The sequence below is a fragment of the Peromyscus maniculatus genome, chromosome 8 (genome assembly GCF_049852395.1).
Source record: "Peromyscus maniculatus bairdii isolate BWxNUB_F1_BW_parent chromosome 8, HU_Pman_BW_mat_3.1, whole genome shotgun sequence".
In the NCBI taxonomy this organism is placed as follows: Eukaryota; Metazoa; Chordata; class Mammalia; order Rodentia; family Cricetidae; genus Peromyscus; species Peromyscus maniculatus.
This window is the reverse complement of record NC_134859.1, coordinates 60,000,080-60,022,497: the sequence shown is the minus strand read 5'-3', so window position 1 is coordinate 60,022,497 and position 22,418 is coordinate 60,000,080. Positions and strand designations below refer to the sequence as shown.

Genomic DNA, 22,418 nt, shown 5'->3' with positions numbered 1-22,418 from the left:
GCTTGAGCTGAATCAAGAATGATATTTTGGGGCTATCTACTGCCTTTTGGGGAATTGGGGTTCCCTTGCACTTGATATCAGGGTTTTGGGGAGTGGGGTGTTTGCTCCTTTGATTAGTTTGATTGCCTTTTAAAATTTACTTCCTTCATTATTAATTAAATGAAACTTATCTGGTAAGTGAAAATTGTACATATACACAGGCTAATATGCTTTAATACCCATATACACTGTATAACATTTGCCGTGATTGGAAGATACTGTTAATGTTCCAAGACGGCACATTTACTATGTACTCTACACACATGATTCCCCAGTCCCATCTGTCTTTGTCTTTTAGAGCCTCCACTGCCTAGAATGAGGTTTACATTTTCATTAAATTTATCATCTTTGTTGTGTGTCAAGCTCATAATAAAAGGAATTTTCCATTTCAACATTGTATCAGTGTTGTATCTGTCTGTAGTATCTCTTACGACTTCCTTGTTTCCCCTCAAGCCAAGAATTTGATGTATTTAGAGATTATTTTTGTGTGTAGTTAACTTTTATCTCAACTGATTACAAGTGTCCCATCGCAATAAAATGTATGTTTGTCACCCCAAAAATGTGTGTGATAAACAACAAAAGGCAAAATACTGTATAAGATCAGAGCTGTCATTGAAGAGAGACTTTTGTCAGGTACATTTGCCTGACAACCAACATGTACTAGGAAAGGAAACAAACCCTGTAGGAATTCCACAACTCAGAGATGCCAGAGGGAAACTTTGTACTTCTTAAATTCTAACAGAAGCAAAAAGATGATGTTCAGATAGACAAAAGAGGCCAATAGATAGATACTTTCCAAAGGAAGACAAACAAATGCAGGATAGATATGTATATGCAGGATAGATATGCAACATCATCAGCCTTCAGAGGAAAGCAAATTAAAGCTACAAGGCCACAACTTTGAGCTTCTCGAAGAGTCTGTTTCCATTTCCTTCAGCCTGTTTCTTCATTACAGGAATGTCCTCTGGAGCTTCCCAGGAAACTTAGGCAATGATCCTTCTGGTCCCTTCCTGGGTGCTCCTCTAATGTGTCTATCATCATTCTGCCTGAGCTTCTACACACATCTCAGTGGTTCATTAGGACCAACTCCAAGCATCTTTGCAAGGAGATCCAGTTCTGCAGTGGGGAAAGTTCTCCCATATCATATAAATCTCTCTGTCTCATGACATCTAGCCCCACTCCTTGGTCAGAACTTGTGCTCACATTTTCTCCAGGAACTGGAGGAATTCTCAAGTCTGGACAAGATGTCTAAATACTGAGTCAACTCCTTATTGCTACTGAAACACGTTTCTATAAACTGAATGTCTTAAAACCACAGAAGTCTATAATGTCATCTTTCTAGAGGCCAAAAGTCTGGAACAAGTCCAATAAAACTAGTGTAAAGGCATTAGTAGGACATTTCTTCCTGGAGGCTCTAGGGGAGAAACTATCCATGTCTCCTGTGGTTTTTTTTTTTTGGCTCCTGACAGTCTTTGAATTGCTGCCACATCCCACAACCCTCATTCCCAACAACTTCCCTCAGCATGTTGCCTTTTCTTCTACACTAATGATTTCGGAGCTGTTAGACAGGTTATTGCTGGACCACACAGAATGGGAAACCCAAATCTTCTATCTCTGATGTATGAACTTTATCCCTCCCTGAATCATCAACACATTCCCCTCCTGTTGATCCATGCTACTTCTTCCAGGACAACCCACCACTTCCAGAATCATGTTCAGACCCCACACCGCCCTCCCAGTAGTCTGCTCTAATGAGCTCCCTGGGGAAAGCACTACATTCTTATGGACTCATAGAGAGCTGAGATTGAAGAAGCCTTCTCTCTACTCCTGCCTCCCTCCCAGAACCTCTTCTTGCTCTCAGGTTCAAGTTAAGTGTGAATGTGGGTGCCTCCCTGCTCAAAGGCCCTGGGCTGACATCTGGGAAAGAGGACATCTCCTTGGGAAGGCTCCTTCTAGTCCCCAACTCTACCTCTTGCTTCCAGGGTAATCAATAAAGACATAGTCACATTATCTGGGCCTCAGTGGCATCAATGTTCAGTTGGACTGGAATCATCTGCCCTAACTCAATCTGCATGAGAAAACCTAAATGGCAGAGAGTACGAGACATCGTGGCTATGTTAAGGGTTGAGATGTTTCTTTTTACATCTCTCCCCTAATCCTTTTAGGTCTATTGGAGGGCCAACTTCTGAGTCCCCAGACATGACATTGCCTTGACAAAGGAGGTATCAGCTTGCTTCTTCTTCACTTATACCTCAGTCATCCAGCCTAATACCCCACTCTCCAGTATGTGCAGCTCCTCCGTCTTTTTGGTGAAGCCTCACTGATGTTAGGACCTGTACAGTGCCCTGATGTCATCTTATGTTAAGCCTCCTTTTAGGAGAAAAAAACCCCTCCCCCTTCTTCTGCCTCTCCCCCTCTCTCTTCAAGAGGCTGTGTACATCTCTGCTTTCCTTTCTCTCCTTCTCTCTCTTTCTCTTCCTCCCTCTTTCTTTCTCTTCCCTCTCCCCTTCCCCTTTAATAATAAACCTTTCCATGTGGATGCTGTGCCTGCATGGTGTGAATAACTTTCTGCCATGCCCCCTTGGATGCTGCCCACATGGCATGTCTCCTTGTCTCAAATGCTCCAAGGCCTCTTGTGTGCCATTTCACAGCAACTGGTTCAATGCACAGACTAGATGGATATGCTTACAGGCCCTTCCTCAGCTCTTATAAAACAGAGAAGGGACTTCTGTTCACATCACCTCAAACTTGGCATCATACATGGTGCAGCAACGCCCCTGAAAGGGAAAATCCACTTAAGGGAAGAGGCAGGACAGTGGCTCAGCGACCCTGGCTCCTTTCCCGGTCCCCTTTCCCATGACTCTTCTTTCTATTGAAACCTATTCTCTGTGGTGTTGAAGAGCATGAGGAGATTTGCTGAGGCTAGCCCACTGCCCAGTCCTACTTCCGACACCAGGCATCCTGAAAGCGTCCCTTGTCGAACTTTTCACCGTGAGAGTAAGAAAGGACTTTCATCACTGGGAGTTCCAAGAGGGAACTGTCACTGCTCAGAGGAGCGTCACAGGAGGGCTCCTAGTGGGGCTCGGATGACTCTGCAATACTCTGAAGGCAGCTCAGGGGAATCAAAAGTCATTTCAGAATCCCAGTGGCATTCTGTAAGCTGCATGTTTTCAGTGTGGCAGGAACCATCTTGTTACTTTTCTACATTATCTGTAAGGAGAGACTTTCCCAATATAGACTTTGTCTGGAGGCAGTCTGTGGAGTTTGTTGGCATGTGGATTGCTACAGACCAAATGGTCTCACGAACATAAAGGAGCCCCTGCAACCACCCTGTCCCTGGAACTCATCCTCCATCTCCCTTAAGTCATGGAATTCACAGGAGTCTAGTCCAAGTTTCAGTGTGCTCAGAAAGTCCAAGTTTCAGTGTGCTCAGAAAGTCTTCCAGGGCCTGCCTAGCTCACACTGATGCTTTCTCTTTCTTAAGAACCCGATGCATGCTTTAACCACAAGCTTGCTTGTTGAAGGATCAATGAAGCGTGTTCTGTCCTCAACTCAGCTAGAAGGAACAAGCTCCAAGCAGTTCTGTGTAATGGGCATTTAGGAGAGGTTGGCAGCAGAGGTAAGCTGTTCAGATGGGAAGGTTTCAAGAAGGGATTCCTTCTTGTGTCAAGTGTTAGATTGTGTGGATATGCAGAGTTGGGAGAAGCCATTGGGACCAATGAAACAGTATAAAGAAGAAGGTAGGAAACCTGAGGTCATGACCGAATGCTGAAATGAATCTGAGAGGACATAAGAATAGGAAAGAAGAGAGGAAACCAAAGGGAAGCCAATGGAAACTGAAGAAGTTAACTGTTCACCACCACACGTAAGGGGCTGTTGTTGGCTCTCAGGTGTCAGTTTGAAAATCATTCAAGTAGCCACTTTGTTTTATTAAGACCTAAGGATATTTCTGCCTTCTCTTAAATCATGTGTCACTGGAGTTTTGAGAACATTTTGGAGATGACTGCATTCAAATCTTTCCTATGTGCTGTCTATACTACAAGCCTTAATTGGAAGGCTGGTTGCTAAAGTAGCCTTTCACTGGCCATGGGGCACTGGTTGCTATGATAGCTTCTGCTTGGACATTGCCTCTTACAGAAGGGTTCCAATGAGATGCACACTACCTATTTGAAACTTCTGGACATGTAGTCACTGTAGGGTCCTTAAATAGCTCCAAATGACCAGAAGACATCTGATACACAATTGTAGAAAGCAGTTTTATTCTTGAGAGAAAGCAGCATTCTGGGGCCTGCCAAAGGGGCATGCTGGTTTTGACCCTGGGGGAGGGTAAGGCAGCCCCTTTTAAGCCCACTTAGGGGAATTCCACCTCTGGTTAAGTGTATTTTGAAGAGATTGGCTACAGACCCTGACTGTAGGAATCATTTTATGATTGGTTCATGACATCTGTTCAACAACTGTGGTTGTGGTGTCAGGGGTCTGTCTGCTGTGTCAGAGGTCTGTCTGACTGAAAAATAGCAAGAACAGTTCCAGCTTGTGGCCAAGTAGGACCCTGATTGACTATCAGACTGGACATACTTCCTAAGGGTCTGGTTGAAGCCAGATATCAGTAAACATAGGTAATAAGTGGTAGAGATTTTAGTAAACTGGACCTTGGAAAAAAAAACAACTGACCTAGGTAACTTGAATTATTACATTCCCTGTGAACAAAGGGAGAGACCTCTGGATAAGCTCTGGATAGCCTGGAAGGGATGGTGGCCTTCATATTTTGTAAAGAAGAAAAGAGGAGAAGACCAAGATGAGAGACCCAGGCCCTTGCCCAACCTCTGCCTTGGCCATTCCACAGTCATGACAGGCTGTGGAAAAGACTCAACAGGATGTAGGCCCCTGGCTCAGCAAGATGTGCCCTTAAGCCTCCAACTTTGGGCCTATTTTTAGTTACTAAAAAACAAACAAACAAAAATAAACCACCAGATGTCCCCATATGGTAAAAGAAGCCAATTAAAAGTTACAATTAGCAGGCTCCTGATAAAGATAAAAATGTAGTAACTATAGCAACCATTGCAAGAGATAATAACTTTCCTGTAGCTGCAACTGACCCATTAAGCTAAGGACAGTACCTCTGGTGGAGAGGCCCACCAATTCTGAATCTGTTCCTATGCCGTCCATAGACCCCCAGGCTCTCCTTGCTTTACTCCCTATAAAAACCCTGCCCCATTGCTACTCAGGGACTCTCCTGCTCTGCTGCTGCATCAGATGAAGGGAGAGGCCCAAGTTAATTCACAATAAAGACTCTGTTTTTGCACTGGATTTGGTCTCTTGGTGGTCTTTGGTGGTCCGGACTCTGGGTCCCTTCTCTGTTTTACAAGAGCTGAGGAAGGACCTGTAAGCATATCCATCTAGACTGTGCATTGAACCAGCTGCTGTGAAATGTCAACTTCTGGTCAGTTGAGCCCATTACTCCCCATATCTTGTTTTGCCAAGTCTAGGATACATAGATTTATTGTCCCAGCCTTATAAGTTCAACTTCTGGTCACTTCTAAAACTGTTAGTCAGCACTTACCTTTGGAGGAAGGGAGGAGGAAGTGACTCTCAAGATGGCTACTGATTTTTCCCTTTTACTAGAAAATGATGGCAGGAATCAGAAAGGTATATAAGGCATGAGGACCAGGAACTAGAGCCTTTTTAAGCTTTTAGTAGCAGTTCAGCTGAGATTCATTCTGGATGAGGACTCAGAGGCTTTCAATCTGAAGAAACAGGATTGGCTGAGAAGTTGGCAAGGTGAGGTTGGATGTGGCTTGTTCTGTTTCTCTGATCTTTCAGCATTCACCCCAATACCTGGCTTTGGGTTTGTTTTTTATTAATGAAGCCTTTTATTAGATTCGTGCTACAGTGGAGTGTGTTTCAGGAGCAAAAGCAAAACCAGGACTCCCCAAAAATATCAGGAAAGCTTCCCATAAAAGACAGTGGTCTTTATCAAAGTTTTACCAGGGTGTCTTCTTCATCTAGCCTCTGCATTTTCTGCTCCCTTTACAACCTTTCATTATTTCATATGCAACCTAGTATCAATTCTACTTTTATTGTTTTTCCTTCAATAAATGGAAATTAAATGGTGGAATGAGCATACCAGGCCAAAATGAATGAATAAATCCAGGGAACCAGCATTGTGTGACAAGACTTTTCCTGGGAGATGCAACACACACATATCCTCACCCCATGTCTACTCATTCCAGATAAGGAGCCCAGGACAGACCAAAGTACAGATACTACTAATGTAACATGAATCTTAAAAGTTCTTATTAATAAAAACAAACCTGAAGCCAGGTATTGGGGTCAACGCTGGAAGATCAGAGAAGCAGAACAAGCCACAGCTTCCTCACCTTGCCAGTTCCTCAGCTGATCCTGTGTCCTCAGACTGGAAGCTTCTCAGTCCTCATCCAGAATGAATGTCAGCTGAACTGCTACTCACAGCCTGAAAGCTTAACCAACTCTAGTTCCTTGTCCTCACGCCTTAAATACCTTCCTGCTTTCTGCCATCACTTCCTGGGATTAAAGGCTCTTGTTACCACGCCTGGCTGTTTCCAGTGTGGCCTTGAACTCACAGAGATCTGGGCGGATCTCTGCCTCTGGAATGTTAGGATTAAAGGCATGTGTGCCACCATTTTCTGGCCTCTATATCTAGTGGCTGTTCTGTTCTCTGACCCCAGATAAGTTTATTAAGGTGCACAATATTTTGGGGAACACAATATCACCACACACTGAAGTCCAACTTGGTGAGCCAATGAGTTACTGGGGTTCCTTACAGTAATGTGGTTGAAGGGTTACCTATGGGAGCAGAAATGACTCACAGACAGCTGCATCACCAAAGCCCACCCTAGCATGGGTGACAGCTCATAAAATCTGGGAACCTGGAGCACGCTGCACAACCTGCAAGCAGATCATCAGGTTGGATAGTATTCTTTCCAGGTGTCTCAGTTGGTCTAAAGCTCTTACAGGCAGCTGGACTGGTTTCTGCTTCTTCTAGGAAGCTGGTCTGGCCAGAGAGTCTTCTTTGCAGCTTGGCTTCCCTTGTCTGAGCTTCTATTGTTTAGTGTGGCATGGAAGGGCCTAGTGATTCTGGTCAGTTTCAGGGATTTCCTGAAGCTATTTTGAGTTGTTTACTTTCCTTCTTGAGGAGGTGCACCCCCTCCCCCAAGGATGGGATGTTTCAATCTTGGAGGAAACTGTTCAACAACAAACATCAACACTGTTAAATACCAGGAGAGGGCCAATCAGATGAGTCCTGTCAAAGAGATAGAACATGGGGATGATGAAGCTTTCAGTCTGAACTATTAGAGCTGCTAAGATGCAGGGAATTCTCTGTTCTAGTCATTGTATCCTCTCAGACACTGAAGAGAAGTGACTGGGAGTAGATAAATGTTACTCATAGACTTACGAGTTTTAACTTGTGTTGACATCTGAGAGAAGCCTGTCCTTGCCCATGGCAATGGGACACAGAGCCCCACCAGTCAGTGGGGACTCACTTCACAAGGCTAGTAGAATGCAGATTTGCACAAAGAAGAAATATGAAATAACATTTTCTCATCTCTTGCTAAGCCAGATTTGGTTTCTGGCACCATGTAGCTGTCTGAGAATACAGAGAAAACAGAGGCATAGCATCAGGACAACATTTCCTTTATACATTCATCTTTTGGAGGCCAGGCAGATTCCATAGCTTGACTGCTATAAATAGTGCCACAATAAAGAGGCATATTTCCTTCTTTTCAGTAATGTTTGTGTGTCTTTCTCCATCATTTTACTTTCAACCTGACTAAGGCATTTAATTTAAATATTTAAGAGTGCTTCTTTTAGTGAGCCTCCTATTGGGAATGTTGTGCCCAAAGTCCAGACCCCCCTAAAAAACCACCAGAAGACCAAATCAATGCAAAAACAGAGTCTTCAGTACAAGGTAACTCAGGCCTCTCTGTCCATCTGATGCAGCAGCAGAGCAGGAGAGACCTCGAGCAGCAGAGTGGGAGCTTTTATAGTGGTTAGACAAGGGAGTCTTAGGGGATTCCAAAACTGCCTAGTTATAGACTAGGAACTGGCTCAAGTCCTGGTTAGGGGTATCTGGACTGAGCTGATTGGCTATTTTGGGTCTAGGGAGTTGCAACAATTAGTCTCAGCAAAGGACATCTGGAGTTGCTTGTCTGTTTCTGATTGGCCTTTCTCTCTCTCTCTTTGTGTGTGTGTTCATGGTTCTCTCTGTAAATAGGGCAAAGGTCAGGGGCAGTTGAGGGGTGGGCATCCTGATAAGGCTCAGGTCTTTTTGCCATGGCTGCAATTTTGCTGAAGTCTGGGTCTCTCAGGTATATTTATTTTTAATCTACTCTACCAATAACTTTTAGGTGGTATACTTAGACCAGACATGTTTAATGTGATTATAAAAATGTTCAGAGGTAAACCTGCTATTTCAATATTTGTTTGTATTTGTTTTGTCTGATTCCCTGGTTTGTTTTCCCTTTCTGCTTGTGAGTTTCTTGAATAGTTGGTTTATCTATAGTGTTTTCAAGTGTATTGCTTTGAATAACTTTAAATGGTTACATGAGGTATTACATTTTATCCACTAAAACTCTTTATATTCTACATTAAAACTTTTTATCATACTATACTGTTTTCATCATCATAATGCTTCAGATGAGGTATAAAAACTCCCTTTAGCAAGCCTATTAAAATAGAAATATGATTTATTTTTAGGCAATCTTTGCTCCTTTTTCAGTAGACAATGAGAAAGGATGGATATCACTTTTCTAACTAGGGCACTTGATACTGATTTCTGTGAAGACTTATGCTTGCTACATGCTATACAATGAACTAAATCCATGGACATTTACTTGAATACCTCTTAGTATTTCCATGAACAAAAATGAATGTTAATTATTTCAGTCATTCTAAGACAAAAATGCAAATTACCAAGTACACAGGCCCTGAATGGCTGAATGTACTCATTATAGTTGACATGCTGAAGTGTGAACCTAAGTGAAGGAATCTAGAAAGAGCAGTTGGGAATAGGGGTGATGAGTCTCAGTTACAGCCTTGGAACAGTCTACAGTACTGGGGCTATTTTCCTATTTGGTTGCACTTGCCACAGCCTTCAAGGGAACCCTGAATTATGGGATATATTTTTATCTCTATTTGTGAAGGAGAAAGACTGAATACATTTTAACACTAGCAACAGATGCAGTCCCCATGTTATAGGGTAGAAGTTGGCTGAAACAGGAACTACAATTAGATCTGAGTGACAGAGACAAGATTGTGGTGATATTTTGTTTGTATTCTAACAAATAAAGCTTGCCTGGAGATCAGAGTGTGGAGCTAGCCACTAGTTACACATAGAGGCCAGGCAGTAGTGGCACATACCTTTAATCCCAGCACTTGGGAGGAGGAAGCAGGAAGATCATGAGTTCAGGCCACCCTGGGCTACAGAAGATTGATCCAGTTTAAAAGAGAAACATAGCCAAGTGGTGGAGGCACACACCTTTGATCCCAGCACTTGGGAGGTATATGCCTTTAATCCCAGTCCTAGGGATGTGGAAACAGGAAGTGATATGGCTAGGCAGAGAGAGGAATATATGGCAGGAGGAAACAGGAGCTCACCCCCTTTCAGTCTGAGGATTCCTAGAGGTAAGCAGTGGCTGTGGCTTGCTCCTTTATCTCTCTGATGTTTCAGCATTTGCCCTGATATCTGGCTCAGGGTTTTTTTTTAATTATTATTAAGACCAATTAGAATTCATGCTACAAGCATTGTTCAAAGCAGCAGATGGTACACCTCCTGAGGTTCTCTTGAGTGTGCTTTCTGGAGTCACCACCTGGATCATGGCATTACCACTGACCACCTCACCCCGTCTGAGGTCCTGAGTGCTGCTCAGCTCAAGGAAGCAAAACTGCTGTGTGATCCATCAACATTTGTACCAACCACAGGCAGTGACTGGAGTCTCAAGGGTTGTATGTGACAAAAGCATATATAAACCATGATATGTACAGCCAGCCAAGGCTTCACAAAATGAGAATCCAAATGAAGACCCAATTAAGTCCATGAGTGGTACTAGTATGTCAGTAGACAGAGGACTATCAGCTGACTCATGTACAACTTATCAGGGGCCACATCATTTGAGAACACTCACGCTCCTTCCTCCAGTATTTATCAACTGCCAACAGCTCCTCAACAGTAAATAAAAAAGATATTTATAATATAAGAAAGAAAATCTGGAATAAAGTTAAGATATAGTACATGTCCCATGATATTTAACTAAAATTATATTATTTATCTTCTCATTGAAAGTATTCATGAATATTTTTACTGTCAAGGGTATTGATAATTTTTGTACCATTGAAAGCTTTACTTTATTAGCTACAAATGTTTATAGTTCATAACTTTAATGCAATAATTATTTTATAATTTTCTGTTTTCAGAGGGAAAATATACTTACTCCATTCAAGTTGAAAAGTCTTTGCCATCTGAGATTGGCCTTTCCTTGCCAATATTTTCATCATTAACCCATTCTCCATGACCTCATCCATCAAGTTTTGTTTCTAATTTTAAACCTTTATTTTTATTTTTAATTAAAAATATTACTAAATCTAAAGATATCAAGAAACTAGACATCAAAATACTGAACAACTCAATTAAAAAATGGGCTACAGAGCTAAACAGAGAATTCTCAACAGAAGAATCTCAAATGGCCAAAAGACATTTTAGGAATTTCTCAACATCCTTAGTCATCAAGAAAATGCACATCAAAATGACTCTGAGATACCATCTTACTTTTGTCAGAATGGCTAAGATCAATAACACTGATAACAGCTCATGTTGGAGAGGATGTGGAGCAAGGGGAACACTCCTTCACTGTTGGTGGGAGTGCAAACTTGTACAGCCACTTTGGAAATCAGTATGGCAGTTGCTCAGAAAATTGGGAATCAATCTTCCTCAAGATCTATCTATACCTCTCTTGGGCATATACCCAAGGAATGCTCAATCATACCACAAGGACATATGCTCAATAATGTTCATAGCAGCATTATTCATAATATAGTCAGAACCTAGAAACAACCTAGATGCCCCTCAACTAAAGAATAGATAAAGAAAATGTGGTACAAATATACATTAGAGCACTACTCGGAGTAAAAAAACAATGGCATCATAAGAGTTTCAGGCAAATGGATGGAACTAGAAAATATCATCCTGAATGAGATAACCCAGAAGGACATACATGGTAAGTACTCACTCATAAGTGGATACTAGATATAAATCATAGGATAACCAGACTATAATCCACAGCTCCCGAGAAGCTAGCTAACAAGAAGGACCATAAGAGGGACACTTGGATTGCCCTGGTAAGGGAAAATAGGGGAGATCTCCATGAGTAAACTGGGGGTGAGGGGGGTATAGAGGGGGAGAATGGAGGATGGGAACATGAGAGAACATGATGGATGAGCTGGAGCAGAGACAGAGTTGGGGAGCTGTGAGGGAGATACCATGACAGAGGGAGATGTCATGGGGATAGGGAGAGGCTGGGTCCTGAGGAGGTTCCCAGCAATAGTGGAGAGTGTGCCTAAACTGGCTTACCCCAGTAATCAGATCAGTGAGTATCTTAACTGCCATCATAGAGCCTTCATCTAGTAACTGATGGAAGCGGATGTAGACATCCACAGCCACGCACTTGGCCAAGCTCCAGGAGTCCATTCAAAGAGAGAGAAGAGGGATTCTATGAGCAAGAGGCATCAAGATCATCATAGGGAAACCTACAGAGACAACCAAACCAAAGTAGTGGGAACCCATGAACTTTAAACCAACAGCTGTGGAGCCTCCATGGGACTGGACTAGGCCCTCTACATAAGCAAGACAGTTGTGTAGCTTGATATGTTTGAGGGGCCCCCTGGCAGTAGGATCAGGATCCATCCCTGGTGCATGAGTGGGCTTTTTGGAGCCCATTACCTATGGTGTGATGCCTTGCACAGTCTTGATACAGGGGGAGGGCCTTGGACCTGCCTCTACTGAATGTACCAGGCTCTTCGGATTAACTATGGGAGGCCTTGCCTTGTTAGAGGAGGGAATGGGGGCTGAGTTGTGGGGAGAGGCAAGAGGGGTAGGAGGAGGGAAGAGAGGGGATCTGTGATTGGCATGTAAAATGAATAAAAAAATTCTTCAATAAAAATTTTTATAGATTTTAAATTAATTTATTTGCTTTAATGAATTTATATTAGTACATAATTTATATAGTTATATGAATTTAATTAAATATATCACTTTCCCTCTGTCTTAAAGGGCTACACAGACTTTTAGAATTATGAATGCTGCAAATGACAGTTCTTATTGAGGAAAGTTACAAAAAAGGACAGTCACACATATTTAAAAACTGAGGACAGATTCTGAAAATGATCATCAGACAGTGTCCTGACATAAACATAAATGGTGTAGGTCAGTCATTCAATATCCTCTTTATTAGGCCAGAGACTTTGTAAATGCAAGATATGAATCTGCTGGTAGCAGAACAAAGAACATTTATTTAACACATACCTTCTACACGTGGAAGGAGTTTATTCTGAAATGATGACGAATGGTATAGTGAATACACACCCAGTCACCACCCAGGCTTTTATTACTACCGTCAGTGCTCTGTGCTGTGCATAAATACGTGAGCTATGCTTTCACACTCGGGCTCTGCAATGGGTTTGTTTACACCAGGGTCACCACAAACGGGAGCAATGTGTCTCTAATGATGATGAAACACAAGGTGACAAGAGGGTAAGAATCTTAGTGAAAGGGAGGAAAGAGTGTAAGGCCAGAGGACCTGGAGGATTGCTGCAAAATAATATCATCTGGACTTGACAGGTGTGTTACATTCATTAACCTTCAACAGCTATAGTGACCCGCAGAAGACCATACCAGGTCCCACCCACAGTTTAGGAGCTACAGGCAGCCAACTGCTGAACAGGGAGAGCAGTTTTCTTATGACAAGCTCTGTGGCAGGTTGTCCATAGCCTACTATTCAAGCTACACCCATGTGTATGTGGAGAACACGAGTTTGACTCAGTAGGAGATAGATACATGTGAGTACGTGTGTGGGGAGCATACAGTATATGAAGGGGATATGAGTTTGATAGTGAAAAGTGGGGGATCATGGGAAAAGTTAGATGGGGGAAGGGAGAGCGGATATGATCAAAATGCATTGTACTCATGAATGATATTGTCCAAACAGTACATTTTCTTTGGGGCAAAAAAAAAATAAGAATTTTCAGCTCCAGAATATTGTCCCCATAGAAAGAATTGTCTTGCTGTCTGACACTGACTAAATCATCATTCTGGTGAATGAAATTATAAATAAAAGAACAAAGATGCAATTTATAACAAATCAAAGATGAAGGAAAGATTTTTACTTTCCTTAGATCTAAGAAACTTGAGATGGGAAGTCAATGAGCAGGGCTGTGATAAAGCATATGTAGGATTCAGAATGGGACACTTGAGGTAGAAATTTCTGGAAGATCCTCAGTAGAGTGAATGAGGACACCTTCTGTTTCTCTGCAGGAGTCACTGGCCCCAGGAGAAGGAGACTTTGCCCCTGAGAATTCTGACCAGTGCTCCCTTCATGTCTTTGTTCCGCAAGCTGTAAATGAAGGGATTCAGTAGGGGGGTCACCACTGTGTACATGACAGCAGCTGCTGTGTCCTCCACCACTGAGTTGGAGGAAGACGATGAGGGGCACAGATAAGCCCTTATCACTGTCCCAAAGAACAGGGCCACCACAGCAAGGTGGGACCCACAGGTAGAAAAGGCCTTGCGCCTCCCTTGGGCAGAAGGGACCCTGAGGATTGCTGACACAATGCGGATGTAAGACACAAGGATGAGCAAGAAGGGGATTAAGATGACTGCACCCCCCAGGTAGAGAAGCACAAGCTCATTGATACGGGTTTCTGAGCAAGCAATCTTCATCAGGGGTCCCAGGTCACAGAAGAAGTCTGGAATGACCTTCTTGGAGCAGAAGGAGAGCCGGAATATGAGGAAGGTGTGTGTCATGGCGACAACATTTGTAAGGGTCCAGCAGGCTGCCACCAAGAGTGAGCACCGCCTGAAGCTCATGATCATTGTGTAGTGGAGAGGGTGACAAATGGCCACAAATCGGTCATAGGCCATTGTAGCCAGGAGGAAGATGTCCATGTCTCCAAAAGTCAAGAAGAAGTAGAGCTGGGCCAGGCATCCTGCATAGGAGATGGTCCTGCTCTGGGAGTGGATGTTCACCAGAGCCTTGGGTACTGTGGTGGAGGTGAAAAGGACGTCATCACAGGACAGGCTGGCAAGAAAAAAGTACATTGGAGTGTGGAGTCGAGTGTCAGTAACAATGGCCAGGACAATGAGTAGATTCCCAGCCACAGTGACCAGGTACATCCACAGGAAGATCAGGAAGAGGAATCGCTGCTGCTGTGGCTGTTCTGAGAGACCCCAGAGGAGGAACTCAAAGGTGCTGGTCTGGTTCTCTCTTGCCATGAGCACAGAAGTCAATGAGCAAAATCTTGAGCTTGCTTTCTGAGATTTTTCACTCTAGATGAATGCTGAGCATACCCTTCTCTGAGCTCTAGAGAAGAATGACAGTGTTTGCATAGTAACCATCTGGTCCATGCATAGGACACTTAATACAGCCTGCCCAAGATGCTCTTCCAGAACTTTCTGCAAGATTCAATGATGACCATTAAAATAGTCTTCTTAGATGCTTTTCTACATTTCACTTGGCCAAGGTCTCTTTGCTTATACTATATTTCTACTTAGCTATGCTCTAAGGATCCATGAAGATTTGTTCACCCACTTTCATGTGTTCTATAGTCACTGAATGCTAACCCTGCACCTTTTTCAGTGCCAGATAATTAACACAGTAATAATCCTTAGCCCCAGACAGTTTTCAGTCTCAAGATATGGGCAAAAGTATCTACTTTGAAATCTTAGACCATTTGGGTTGAGCCTGCCATGCCCAATCCAACCATTCTTGGATCTGTGGGCAGCTGTTTTTATCTGAAATGTTCTGATCCATCCGTGTCTCAAACTTAATATTTTGAAGACAACAGTTCATGTTTTCCATTATTCTAGAAATCTTGTTTCATCAATAAGAAAATTACTTAGTAAAGGCCTGTGATATCCAGACTGTTCTTCAGAGATTCTGCGAAGTGGACAAAGGAAGATCAAAACCTCTGCTGTCTAGAATCACAAAACTGGCGCAGGCATTTGTGGTTTTAGCTCTTGTGATTTTAGATCATGGGAGATGGAGGTAGAACAATCAGCAGTTAATGGCTAGCCTTTTCTACATGGTGAGTTTGAGTCCAGCTTGGGCTGTGTGAGAGCTCATTTAAGGAAATGGAAAGATATAAAATGCTAAACAAGTTAATAAAACATATGTGAATATGTACATGTTCAGTCTATTTCAGTTCTACCAATGAACACACTTCTCTTCCAATTTCCTTTGTAACTTACCAAATATATTCTGCATAAGACTAAATCCAGTCTCACAAAACTAATAATGACTCAACTATGAACTCTCAAAAATTCAGTAAAAATTAATTACAGGACTTAAAGAAGACAGTGACAAAATTAGAAAATAAAAATGCCCCATCAACCTGGGAAAATTGTTCAATGTCTTTAGTAGACAATTTTGGTAACAAAAAAGCTATTTAAAAAATTTGCATTCCATAAAATATGAGATAGATTTTTGCCAATCAGGATCACTGAATGTATTGTATAACACTGTCACTTCCTCCTTAATAACTATGCATTGGTTACTACCTCCCTAAGATGTCCTCCAGGACTCTTCCTCCCCTCTAAAGATCACTATTCTACATTGTTTTGGGTTATTGTAGAGTACCCATAAATATGTACAATTATGTTCCATTATAAAATTACATAATTTTAATTATCTAAATTGCTGAATGCTTAGAAAAGAATCATAATAATGTCACACACCAGAGTCTATGGAATATTATTAGCATAGCAAAGGAGAATATACTGCCTCAAACACCTTCACAAGATACAATAAATCAGACGGGTGGTAGTGACACATGCCTTTAATCCCAGCACTCGGATGGCAGAGGTAGGCAGATCTCTGTGTGTTCAATGCCAGCCTGGTCTACAGAGTGAGTCCCAAGACAGGATCCAAAGCTTCACAGGGAAATTCTGTCTCGAAAAACAAAAACAAAAACAAAAACAACACCCCCCCCCCCAAAAAACAACAAAAATTGCCCAAAACCATAAACTACACAGGACAACAGCCAAGTGAAGGAAAGAAGAAAATTCATTTAAAGTCGAAATGGAGCTCAATATCAGAAAACTAACAAAAGCATTTCTTAGTTATATTCAACAGTTTTTCTACATGCAAAGGAACGAATTGGAACCCCTATCTCAGATCATACACAGCATTAATTCAGAATAGACAAAGACCTAAAATATAAGAGCTAAAACTGTGAAAGTCTTGGAAGAAAATACAGGTCTAAATTGTCAAATTAATCAATGGTTGCATAGATATGACACCAAATACATGTCACACAATAACATGTCAGTAAAGAAAACACCATCAGATTACATTTAATTTTAATTAAATGTAATTTAATTTAAATTAAAACTTAATTAAAAAATTAAAATATTTGTGCTTTGAAGGATGATCCTAAGATTTAAAGTGTGGGAGGGTTTTTTTTTTGGGGGGGGAAGGAGTTCTGTCCTCAAGTTTTCCACATAGCTAAGGATGACCTAGAACTACTGATGCTTCTGCCTCCACCTCCTGAATCCTGAGACTAGAGGCATGTGCCAATGTGCTCCATTTGGGGAGTAATTATTAAAATTGTATCTGTAATATACAAGCAACAGTTATAACTTGATAAGAAGAAAATAGCTAACTGTGATATATTTTAAGTATTTTCCAGCATATACTTTCCCAAGCAACTTTACTAAAACCATATAATGAGATATATTTTTCTTTGAGTCTATGTAATTGTTTCCTAGAAGGCATAACTGTCTGTGCTAATGTTTTTATATAGAAAATATTTTCTGTGGACAACTACCAAACAAAACTGTTTCAAAGACAAACAAAAAGGAGAGTGGGAGAAACAAACACAGTGAGAAGCCACTTCCCATCCTCTAGGTCATCAGGTCAATAAACCAGGTAACATCAACTGTACCAAGGATGAGAAAATGCTGAGGCCCTAGGCCCCTGGTGGTGGAATGTGAAACAGTGTGACCAATATGGAAAACAATTTGACATTTCTCAAAAGGCTAATCATAGGGCTATCTAGCCTAGTTACACCAAAGAAAATGAAAAACTTGGACATAAATTTCTTAGCATTACTCATTATCCACGAAAGCTGAAAACAACCCAAATGCCTACCCTTGGTGCAGGAATCCACGGTGAAACAGCAGTGCCCCTGACTCCAGAGTGCAGATGTCACAAATGCGTGGAAGTCGGTGCTGTTCTGCATCAGAGCTCAGGCTGCTTCCTAAGGACTCACACTTCCAACAAGCCCAAGGTGATGCTGATGCTGGGCAGGGAGGGTGTGGTACCCTCCTCAGCCAGTCCTTGCTGTTCAAAATGAGCTGCTAAAGACTAAAGTCTGCAATGGGAATCCTAGCAACCATGTGCAATGCAAGGTCCTGGACTGGGCTCCATTTGAGCAGATGGCTTGAAAGGGAAAGTTTGCAGAATATCTAGAAAAATTTGAATAGGGACCAGACATAGACCAGAATAAAAATTATTATTAATTAAATTGAGGAGATAAGTAAGAGGCTTCTTAAGATACAGACTGAATTTTTAGGGGTGTAATGCCATAGCAACTATAGCTTGTTTTTTAAAAACATATTTCAACATAAAAATATAAGTTATTACAACCTATATAAGATACAGGTAACATTAAATGGGTGTTCCAGAAATAAAAACCTATTTTGTGAAATGAAAACTTAAGCTATGCTCCACAAATTCAGATGCCAAAGTCAAAGAAAATAAAATAATGAGAAAAGCAGCTGCAGTTATAAAAAATAAAATCCCAACATCGAATTCAAGCATCTGAGAAATCCTGAGGGATGAAACTAAGTAACTTGCTGGAACCTGAAGCAATTTCTACTAAGATAGAATGATCCTACATTTATAAATATCAACACTTTTTTAGATTCTATGCATTTTTAAAGATAAAGAAGACATATAGTTATATATACTTGAATTTTTAGTGTCAAAGATATTCATTCATCAAACTCTATTAATACTAGCAAGCATCTCTCGAGAACATTCTGAGAAACTGTAAGGAGTTTTTCACCTGATTTGCCTTGTTGACCATTTATCTCCATTTGCTTGTGAAAAACCTGCTGCTCAGAGATCTTGCCTAATGCACACAGTAAAACTTTCCCCAAACTCCAAAATTTGGATCTTTGCTTGGACCATATCAAGTTGACTCTTCCCTCTCATTTTTAAGTGAACTCAAAGCTGAGCCTCCCCTATCATAAGGACTTTCTCAGTGAGGTAGGAGCAGATGACTAATAATGTAACACTCACTCAGGACAATATGTATTATGAGCTATGCAAGGATCTATGAAAGGAGATTGTTCACCAGATGAGGGACAGATATACACATACAAACAATTTCCTCAATTTTGATTACCAAAACTAGAAATAGAAATTTTATAAAAATTAATGCAGTAAAATGTCAAGAACAAAATCTATAAAATATCTAAGAATAAATACAAGTAAAGCCTAAGAGCTAAATAATGAAAACCATAAAATTTTATATTAAAAAGAAATCCTCCTCATTTTAAAAGAAAGAGGGAAATGCTCTATGTTCTAGGCTAAGAAAAGTTATTATCATAAAAGCTATAATCTCCCTCAAATCAAAATATGATTATAATACAATTGCAATTAAATCACTTGTCTTAATTTTTAAGTCTAATTTCAAATAATAATGAGCCAACTATACCTCAGTTACTCTCCATTATACTATTCACTTGACAATTCATGACACTATATACTAAGGTTGTTTTGTTTTCTTTCTTCTAATATCTTTCTAAAATTAATTATTTCTTTTATCTATTGAGATTATAATATAATTGAATCATTTTGCCCTTCCCTCCAAAGCCTGCTATACACCCCTCCTTGCTCTTTTTCAAATTCATGGCCTCTTTTTTACATTAATTGTTGTTACATGAATATATATACAAATACATATTTATACATATATGCATATATACAGATATATGCATACATAGATAACTATACATATGTACAATATATACATGTATACATATGTGTAATATATATATTCTTAAACACAAAAATACAACCTGCTAGGTCTGTATAGTGTTCTTTGTAATCATGTTTTCAGGACTGACCATCTGGTATTGGATAACCAATTGGTGTGCTCTTCCCTAGAGAAGACAATTTCCCCTGCTCTCAGCATTCCTTAGCTGCCTGTCTTAGTTCTTTGTCACAGTTTGAAGTCTCCTAGATTTAAACACAGACACACACACATGTCTACATTAGCATGTCTATTGTTGTTGTCCTTGTTCACCTCATGTTTTGATAATTATGTTGCCTTCTATTTTCTTGATAAAAGTCCTGTTTCTTGCTCACAACTGTGTCTTCATCCAGACTGAAACACAATATGCACTTGTAGCATGCTGTAGTTGAGGACATAAAGCATGTCCCCAGAACACAGGATGCTAATGCAGCCAGAACATTTTGACTCATCTGTGTACAAGGGAATGTGCACTTGGTGCCACCAGGAACAGACAAGGGCAGAGCTGGCAAAGGACAAGCGAGCATCTGAGCAGCTAAGGAGAGACTTCCAGGGTGCCTGGCACCTAAGAGGACAGCTCCTCCCCTGGACTAGGACTGAAAGCCTGGCTCTGTCAGACTTGAGAGTTCAGGAGCAAAGAGACCACCCCACCCTGTGGATGGGGACACTTCCAGGAAAATCAAGCAGTGTGTTCCTGCCAGAGCCTCCCGTTGAGGCTAGAGTAGAACAGAAAAAAGGAACAGCCGACCTGAATCCTGCCGGTTCTTTATGGACCCTGATGCCCAAACTCCCAAATCTTAAATCCTCTCAGAGGGACTTGTGGACCTTGCTGTAATCCTGTGCTGATCCAGGAAGGTAAGGTCTGTGAGTGGCCTCAAGGTCACACACACGAGGGGACAGCAGAACCTATGTGTGATCTCTATTCTTTTTGATTCCAAATGGCGTGCTGTGGTGTGACGTGCTTTAGACAGAACAATAGCTTTTCAGAGTCCATGTTTGAACCAAAATTGCTTCCTGATGGTAGCTGTGGTTCAGTGACAGGGTCTTTCTCTCCATGGTGGTCTAACAGATCCTGCCCTATGGCTCTTTAATTGTCTTGCAGGGCTAGCTCAGTCTAGGTGGTCTCCTAGGGACCCGCCCCTTTTCTTTTCCATAAACAGTCCAACCCTTTGTGTGTCTGTTCTGTTAGTCAAATAAAGTAGTTTTTAATTTCTTAGCCAGGAAGATTAGTCTTTCTGGAAATAACTGGGTAGTCAGACATTAAATTTCACTGCCTCTATTTTAACACAACAATTTGTCACTATAATTGCTAACTCCAGCATCACCACCACGTGAAAGGTCAGCCCCTACCCCTTTCACTACCGCTGTGATTCTGCAGTGCCTGAGCCAGTAACGTCAGGAGCAAAGAGATGTTCACTATGCATACGAGCTAGGAAGCTGAGCATTGGGCATGCACAGCTCTGCTCTTCCATTCCTCCCTCAGAAACTGTGACACATGACAGTAACAGAAACAAACAGCCAGTCACCCTGACTTCATTAGAGAGAGTTCCAGGAGGGACTCTCCACTGGCTAGAGAGCCCAAGAAATGTCACCCTCTCTTCTGTCTGCATCTGTATTCAATGGGCCAAGTACAGGCTTGCCTTGATACAGATCCTAGGATATAGGATCTAGTCCACAGGAAGAAACTTATCAGGCAAACATGTTCCCCTGTCCCTCTTGAATACTCCCCTTTCTGAGTGTGTGCTTTAGGATGAGAGCACAACACTCACAGCCACCCTAAAGATGCACCAGAATTTCCTCTTTGTGAAGGGAAAGGCTTCTTTCACCTGCCTGCCCTCCTGCCCTCAGGGATGGCTCTGCTTCACTCCACACTCCTTGTCTCAAAGCCTTCACTGGCCACATCAGCCCTCAGAGCTCCTCCATCTGCTCTCCCTGCAGTTTGTTTTCCACACACACACACTGAAGTGTTTGTTGACTGCATCGATTCTCATGAGAATTACACATTTTGGTTGGAAAGATTTGAAATGTATATCATCTTTCCTTCCAAGCATTGCAATTGCCAAGGCATGGTTATGATTTCCCTGTCTGTAGATCATATCTGTCAGCTTCTACTTGCTCTTTAAAGATGAAATACAAACCTTATTTTCATTTTCTCCGGGACCTGAAAGCCTATTTCTGTGCTGGTTAACAGGTGTCCTTTAGGGATGGTGTCTCACTCCGCTTATAAGCTCACCATACTGCCTGTGTGTGTCCCAGTCACCACTGCAATGACCTGTGGCCATTTCTTCAGTCCTCTGTGATCATTGATGTAACATGAAAAGTTCCCCGAGACTCTGAGGCTGTTTCTCTTTCAAGTGGAGTCTATCAAGATCACATACTGAAGCATCCTCTGGTGCCCAGGGAAGCCCTACACACCCCATGCAGCAGGACTGCAGAGTGAGCTCTGTTCCTCAACATCAGGACCCCAATAATACCACATGTAGAGTTCCAGCCCCAGGCTGTCAGAGGACTTACCCATCTATTGATTTCCCAGAAGGACCAGTGTGAGACTCCATCTCTTGTGGGAAGCTAGAGCTTAGCAATTGCCTCAGGACCCACACACTCCCTCAGGAGTAATTTCTTGAAAAGGAGAAAGATGTGGTCCAGTAGCATTGGACTTCTTCCAAGAAAATTCACTAACTCTCTGTTTCTTGGACTTATGTAGAGAAAGCTACCCCATCCAACTAAATTAAATCTCCTCTGGCCTATGACTTTTTACACAACCCCCTTAAAGTAAATCACAAGCTTCTGTTGTAATTGTTTCATTGTGTGGGCTTCTTAGATAATAGATATAAAAATATGTATATGTATAAGTGTATATTTATATACATATATGTATATATAGATATATATGAAATCACTAACATTCTCCTTTCAGTTTAGATTTTCCCTCAGTCTTTGTACACTATGGTAACAGCATGGTGTTTTAAAGAGGTCAGGGAATAAGACTCCAAGATTGGTAAAAACATGCCAAGAGACAAAGAAGCCATTTTGAAGCATTCTTATTGGCTAAGTCTTGAATAATAGAACAATGAAATAATGATACTAATGGATCA

At 41.5% G+C, this 22,418-nt stretch overlaps 1 protein-coding gene across 2 annotated transcripts; it reads right to left on the bottom strand.

Moving 5' to 3' along the window:
- Window positions 1-12,235: 12,235 nt before the first annotated feature.
- Window positions 12,236-21,863, bottom strand: LOC102921017 (olfactory receptor 1P1-like). 2 transcript variants are annotated; one of them, XM_076577760.1, is made up of 3 exons: window positions 21,462-21,817; window positions 17,433-17,749; window positions 12,236-15,221 (listed from the first exon to the last, which is right to left on the bottom strand). In XM_076577760.1, the coding sequence occupies exon 3, from the start codon at window positions 14,555-14,557 to the stop codon at window positions 13,604-13,606; it is 954 nt and encodes a 317-aa protein (XP_076433875.1). In that variant the 5' UTR covers window positions 14,558-15,221; window positions 17,433-17,749; window positions 21,462-21,817; the 3' UTR covers window positions 12,236-13,603. The 2 variants fall into 2 exon arrangements, with proteins under 2 accessions (XP_076433875.1, XP_076433876.1); XM_076577761.1 differs by lacking the exon at window positions 21,462-21,817 and adding an exon at window positions 21,838-21,863 and having other exon boundaries at window positions 12,239-14,645.
- Window positions 21,864-22,418: the final 555 nt, after the last annotated feature.